The sequence below is a fragment of the Pygocentrus nattereri genome, chromosome 7 (genome assembly GCF_015220715.1).
Source record: "Pygocentrus nattereri isolate fPygNat1 chromosome 7, fPygNat1.pri, whole genome shotgun sequence".
Lineage (NCBI taxonomy): Eukaryota > Metazoa > Chordata > Actinopteri > Characiformes > Serrasalmidae > Pygocentrus > Pygocentrus nattereri.
This window is the reverse complement of record NC_051217.1, coordinates 46,362,968-46,370,467: the sequence shown is the minus strand read 5'-3', so window position 1 is coordinate 46,370,467 and position 7,500 is coordinate 46,362,968. Positions and strand designations below refer to the sequence as shown.

Sequence of the window (7,500 nt, the reverse complement as noted above, 5' to 3'; positions counted from 1 at the left end):
CAAACAATCAGCGCTTTAAGGCCACAGCCTGTTTGTGGTATGGTGTTGCTGACCACGTCCATCCCTTCATGGCCAGTTTGCCATCTTCTAAGGGATACCTCCAGCACGATAATGCACCACGTCAGAAAGCAGAAGTAGCATGTCAGTTCTGCATGAACATGTCAGTTCAGTGTTCTTCAGAGTTCTTCCCAGTAACCGGATCTGAATCCAGTAAAACACCTTTGGGATGTGGTAGAACGGGAGATTTACAGCATGAAAGTCCGCCTGAAATTGCGTGATGCAATCTTTTCAGCATGGACCAGAATCTCAAAGACATGTTTCCAACATCTTGTGGAAACCATGCCACGAAGAACTGAGGCTGTTTTGAGACCATACCAGCATTAGAGTTCCTAATAAAGTGCTCTGTGAGTGTATTAAATTCATTTCCACATGAATATGATTTATTACTTTAACACAATTGTTGCTCAAAGTAAGTAAAGAGCAAGAGAGAGAGCATATTTTGCACATATGGAACTGACTACTCGGATCAAGTTCTCATGTAAAAAGATCCTGTGCCGTTCACATGACGGCTGAATCATTAATCTGATCTGATACTAATGAGTCTCTGCATTAAGGGCTGATTTTGCTTCCTTGCTGAGAGTCCGTTGTAGCTGAAATTGCAGTTTAATGAAAGGAAAATTATTTAAACAGCACATTTTCCTCAGGCACGCCATCGCTGCGTTATTTCGAGGAGATGAACATTCCAGCCGAAAGCCGCAAAACATGCCAGTGATTATGGCTAACGAGATCCTGCTCTAGAGGGCAATAAACCATGCCGGGGCTGTCAGGAGCTGTGTGTATGTGCATAAGTTTGCGTGTCGAGGGGATTTATCAATTTCTCTGTCTCCCTCAGAACTTTAATTGGTTATGAAAGCAGGACTGATCGTTGTGAAATCTCGTCTTGTGAACGGTTGGGTGGACTGGGGCAGCGCTGGGGTAAATATCCCAGCTTTCTGGAACGATTAGGGGTTACTGAGCCTCAGGGCTCCAGGAAAAGTTTAGGGGGCCAAGCACTTAAAGCCGTCAACACGAGAACCAGTGCACGCATATGTAGGTCACTGTCCTCACCTCATGCCTCATGAGTTTCTAATGTTTGGGAAACTGCAGACCCCTGCCCTCCTTCGCTCTAATTAGAGCGGCCTTCACTCAGGATCAGGATAAAGAGAGGGAAGCTCTGACCAGTGTGCAGATAGAGGGGTCACTGACCCTTTCTTAAACTGCCTGCTAGAATGCAACAGATTACAAAGTTCAGAATACTGTCTCTGATTCAATACCGTTATGTTTCATTCAAATATATTTGCTTTCTGCACAAGCTTGCCCAAAAATGTGGGTGCAGCCACCTAATTGGTGTCGCCAAAGGATCAGGAACACTCTCTTAGATTACAAGGATGAACCACTGAAAGGAAGCGTGAGTCAAAAGGAGAAGCTCTTCAAGAGAATGGAAGAAGCATTCATCTGAACCAAGACTCAAAAGGAAGCATGATAAGGATCCAATATTCGATCCCTAAGAACAGGAGGAGGAACCACTGAGAGGAACCTGTATTCTAAAGGAGAAAACCCCCATAAGAACATGAGGAATAAGTGCTGAGAAGAACCCAGGCTCAAAAGGAAAATTACTCTAAAGGAGAAACTTCCTAAGAGAATCAAAGGAACCAAGACTGAGGCTGACAAATTCCCAGGAACCACTGAGAGCAACCAAGTCTTAAAATGAGAAATTGAGCATGAAGAAGAACCTGTGAGTGGAACCACAACTCAAAAAGAAAAACTTTCTTGGAGAATGGAGGAACCACTAAGAGGAACAAAGACCCAAACTTCCTACGAACATAAGGAAGAACCTTGAGAGGAGCCAAGACTCAAAAGGAGAAACTCTCTAAGAACATAAGGGAGAGCCACTGAGAAGAACCAATGCCCTAGAAAAGGCCTTCAGAAAAACACAACGTAAAGCCCCTCTTACTTCTATATTAGAAGTATAGAATGCAAAGGCCACTGCACACCAGAGACGCCGCCTAGCAGAGCGCTGCTATAGCACGCCAGCAGGGTGAGACTATGAACACCAGGTCCAGGTTCCTTTTTGGCTTATTATGGCTTTAATTTAATGCACCAATGACAAAATGCTGCATCGCGCTCTGGGAAATTAAACAGGGCCAGCACAGCTGTGCGTATCTCCAATAAAAAAAAAAAAGAGGTTTTGAATTTTTGGACACTGTGTGATGCAATGCAGTGTGTGGTGGCCTTAACATGTAGTGGAGAGGTCAGCAACCCAAATGTTAAGAAGAGCCATTGTGTCCTTTCAACAAAAATCTAACCAACTTGGGAGCCACAATGTCCATTTTACCATCTTGGCTAAAAATACACTGTATTTCCAAAAGTATTCACTCCCCCATCCAGATCACTGAATCCAGGTGTTCCAGTCACTTCCATGGCCACAGGTGTATAAAGCCGAGCCCCTAGGCCTGCAGACTGCTTCTACAGACATTAGTGAAAGAATGGGTCGCTCTCAGGAGCTCAGTGAGTTCCAGCGTGGTGCCGTGATCGGACGTCACCTGTGCAGCAAGTCCAGTCGTGAAATTTCCTCACTACTAAATATTCCACAGTCCACTGTCAGTGGGATTATAACAAAGTGGAAGCGATTGGGAACGACAGCAGCTCAGCCACGAAGTGGTCGGCCACGTAAAATGACAGAGCGGTCAGTGGATGCTGAGGGGCATAGTGCGCAGAGGTCACCGACTTTCTGCAGATTCAATCACTACAGACCTACAAATTTCATGTGGCCTTCAGATCAGCTCAAGAACAGCGTATAGAGCTTCATGGAACCCCAACTTTGTGGGAACAGTTTGGGGACGGCCCCTTCCTGCTCCAACATGACTGAGCACCAGTGCACAAAGCAGGTCCATAAAGACGTGGATGAGCCAGTTTGGTGTGGAAGAACTTGACTGGCCTGCACAGAGTCCTGACCTCAACCCCATAGAACACCTTTGGGATGAATTAGAGCGGAGACTGTGAGCCAGGCCTTCTCGTCCAGCATCAGTGGCTGACCTCACAAATGTGCTTCTGGAAGAACGGTCAAAAATTCCCATAAACACTCCTAACCCTTGTGGAAAGCCTTCTCAGAAGAGCTGAAGCTGTTATAGCTGCAAAGGGTGGGCCGACATCCTATTAAACCCTATGGATTAAGAATGGGCTGTCACTCAAGTTCATATGCGTGTGAAGCCAGATGACCGAATACTTTTGGAAATAGTGTATGTCTCAATATGTGCTAATGTATTAGTATAGAAGACAGAATAACTGTGTTCTGTTTTAAGCTTTAGCTCTGCTATTGCTGCTTTTCTTGCATCTCAGGCAGGAAATGTTCCACAAAAGTAGAACAGTTTCTTGTAAAATGTCTCTGAACGTTTGACTTTTTAATCAAGCTGAAGTCGCTTCTCGTTCGCCTACTTCTTGTTTGAATTTTCCCAGCAGTTAGCTACATTCTGGTACCTCAGGAACCATTTAAGGTGGAACGGGGAAACTCAAACAAGAAGTTGGTGAATGACTTCAGGTACTCATTGCAGATTAAACGCATCAGGAAACAGCTGGAGTGATTGTAAACACAAATCAGTCCATTCGTCTCCAAATTATCGACGTTCATCTTAAATCTCTCTCTTTGCCGTTTCATAGCTACTAGCTGGGCGAGACTGTTGTCTGCGTTGCTATGGTGACCAGCCGTCTGCGCTGATCTTCAGGGTTAAAGGGTGAATCAGCAGTTCTACATTAACTCCAGCGTTTAAGACCATTTACTGTTAAACTGTGTTGAAGGATCAGCAGAGCTTTATTTTACTGTAGAGGAGGATTATTTTATTATTACCTGCTGATCTGATTCAGCTGTGGAGCCACAAGGGGGCAGTGAAAGAGCCGCATGCAGCTCCGGAGCTGCATGTCACCAATCCCTAATATAGTAGATCGCACAAAATGCTGTAAATGTCAATGTCAACTGCTTCGGTCATTCCTGTTAATGTTCTCTACATTTCTCTGACACACTTTCACTGCATCTCAGAGCGATTTAACTCCATTAGACTCAGCTGCTCTTGGGCGTGTTTGCAGCATTCTTTGGGGATTATGCGTAATAATGACCCTGTGGTCAGATCACAAGAAGGCCAGAATGAGAAAATGAGAGAAAAAGTAGAAGAGAGAGTTTGCAGCTCAACAGCTGATCAGTTCTGATGATTGACAAACTGCTCTTTATAATGAATCCAACTTTCTGAAGAACAATAGAACATCTCATCTTAGATTTAAGCCCTCTCTGATAGCGTGACCATATTTTGGTTTTCAGAAAAGAGGCAGGAGGGCAGCACCAGGAGGCTGTAGAAAACAAATGTCAATATGAATGCAAAGCCAGACCTGGACATTTTAGGCAATTTAGAAATCCAGGCTGGACGCTTTTTTTTGGGTTCCAAAAACAGAACATTTCCTGTAAAAAGAGGACATATGGTGACCCTGCTTTTGGGCAGAGATCCTTCAAAGCAAAATTCTGCAAAGGGGTCCTCCTACCTGACCCTTGAGTTGTGTAAAACATTTGTAACTGCCGTGACATAATCTGGCATATCTGACATAATCTGACATTTCTGTTATAATCTGACATTTCTGATATAATCTGACATATTGACATAATCTGGTATATCTGACATAATCTGGCATATCTGACATAACATGTCATATCTGATATAATCAGGCATTTCTCATATAATCGGGCATATCTGGCATAATCTGTCATATCTGACATCTGGCATATCTGACATAATCTGACATTTCTGATATAATCTGGCATATTGACATAATCTGGTATATCTGACATAATCTGTCATATCTGACATAATCGGGCATATCTGACATAATCTGTCATATCTGACATAATCGGGCATATTTGACATAATCTGTTATATCTGACATAAACAAGCATTTCTGACACAATCTGACATAATCTGTCATATTTGACATAACATGTCATATCTGACAATTTGGCATATCTGACATAATCGGGCATATTTGACATAATATGTCATATCTGATATAATCTGGCCTGTACAGAACCCTGTTGGTCACATCCTATATAAATAAAAATAATGTTTGTCCAGACCATATTAACACATGGGAATGAGATCCTAATAGGTGCCCATGACTTAATTATCTCATCATGCCTTATTAAGCTGTGGTCAAGGCTTAATTATCTCATTCCCACATTAGAGTCTCGTTCGCATACGTTAATACGGCATGGCCACATACTATTTTTCATAATATTATTTACTGAGAGATGTGCAATTCAATATATAATCAATAGTCAGTGTCATTCTATTGCTTTCCATTCAGCATTAGCCAGAGCTGAACTAAAGCTGAACAATTAAGAAAAGAAGGTGTTCATTGTCGATTAATAACATAGGAGTATATACAGGTGATTTAAAAATATTCGTCTGATTTCAAAATGATTTCTCTTGTAAATCACCACAGATCAGTGCAGTGAACTGTAAACGGTTTAAATGAGGATAAAGTTTATTATGCAATGTTACCAGGTCTCAGTCTGAACCTCCTCCAGCTGTACATTCATCCCATCCTCGATTGAGCAGGTCTGGAGCTCTTTCAGTGTCATCATCCACCTTTGCTGGGAGTGATGGCTCGAAAACAGAATCCTTAACATGTCCGCACAAAAAAGTCACACGGTGTGAGATCAGGTGATGACGGTGACTTTTTTCTTGGAACCGTTGACACCAACGAGCTGTTGGAGGTTCCCTGCTGTGCTGACGGTCAGAAACCCTATGACCCCTCTTACAAGTGGATTGTGATTGGCTCCTCGGCGCCTCACGTCGTAAAAATACAGCGCTTTGAAACCGGAGGAATCTTTTTGAATCACCCTGTATAACGAGAGAGAGAGAGAGAAGTAAACTGAACTGTATGTAATTAAGGAGGAAAAAACACACCTATATTACATCCGTACGTATATAACCGTGGTCTCCCGCTGTCCTGGAGTGTGTGACACATCTTGCTGCAGTGGACGCTGATGGACCCTCTCCTAATAATCAAAAATGAGCTTGTTTTAAAATGTAAGTTGTTCACATCCTTGAATTGCCTTATAAAGTGTAAAACGATTGATTAATTAAAGCATTCGTCAATATGTAGTATATCATCCACATATCTTATATGTAGGCGGGACCATTCTGATGACATCATCACACAGTCTCGTTAGAACTGCTCCACTTAAGCCACTTTGGCAGATGTTCTTGTCCAGAGTGACTTCCAGTTTGATCATTGTAGCCAGGCAGGCGAAGGCAGTGTTAGGAGTCTTGCCCAGGGGCTCTTACTGGTATAGCGTAGGGTGTTTACCCAGGTGGGGGATTGAACCCCAGTCTGCAGCGTAGAAGGCAAAGGTGAGCGTGTAGAGCCGACCTGCTCTGCTCTTGGGTTGCGCTGTATGGATAGTATGAATTCTCTGCTTCCAATCCAGACCATATTTGTGTGCTATGCGTCACAGTTTCCCCAATCCCCCTCAGAGTGGGCCCCGTTTCTTCCCCAGTGTTGGAGCCTTGTGCTTTTGTTTTAGTCTTGGTTCATTTGCTCCACCCTTTCCTATTACAGGTGTTCCCTACTGTCTAGTCCACATCATGTTGTATGTCGTGGTCACACGTCTGCCCTGTGTTTGGTTTATTTTATGTGTTTTCTTTCTAAAAGCCTCGTCGTTGGTCATTTGGTGTCATTCTCAGTGTTCTGGTTTGTTTTTGTTCAGTGAAGGTAGCTCGCTCTCACATCCAGCCTCAGTAAAAATATCACGGAATTTCCGATCCACTGTGCACTGTGTAAACATGGTGAACTGTGTGTGAATTGCAGATATAAACGAGTGTGAGATCGGAGCTCATAACTGCGCCCGTCATGCCACCTGCACCAACACAGCCGGCAGCTTCAAATGCAGCTGTGCACCTGGATGGATCGGGAATGGAATCGTATGCACAGGTGAGTCAATCTCACACTTAGTCCCAGTCCCATTTCACCCCTCGCCCCTACCACACAGCCCTTAGCCCTCTGTTTTGAGGGCCCTCGTCTAGGGATGGGGGGTCCCGATTCCTGTTGAGATAGAGGGGTGGGGTGAAGTGTTGGGGCTACATGACCCTCCAAACGGAGGTTTTTCAGAGACTCCAAACACAGAGATATGAGAAAAACAGAGAAACCGGCGAGACGGAGAACAAGAGACCAAAGAAACCCACAAAATGTGGGAATTTACTCTGTTAAATTACGATGACCATCATATTATCTTAGTTTAATGTTGTTTCAATATATTATGGTCATCCAGTAGTTCTGAAGCGCCAGAATGTAGCTGCTGCTCCATTTAAGGTGGAACGGGAAAATTCTTAAGAATCTGGAGAATCTCTGACTTCAGCTTCACTGAAGAATTAGGGGGGTGATAATAAATAACTGCCCCCCTCTTTGAAGGCGTATGAT

At 43.6% G+C, this 7,500-nt stretch overlaps 1 protein-coding gene across 2 annotated transcripts in view; it reads left to right on the top strand.

The window, feature by feature from the left end:
• fbn1 (fibrillin 1) overlaps positions 1 to 7,500 on the top strand; it is a 190,866-nt gene that overhangs the window by 105,061 nt on the left and 78,305 nt on the right. For both annotated transcript variants that reach the window (XM_037539934.1, XM_037539933.1), the window contains exon 33: positions 6,892 to 7,014. In XM_037539934.1, the coding sequence (XP_037395831.1) occupies positions 6,892 to 7,014 (123 nt within the window). The remainder of the gene's footprint in view (positions 1 to 6,891; positions 7,015 to 7,500) is intronic.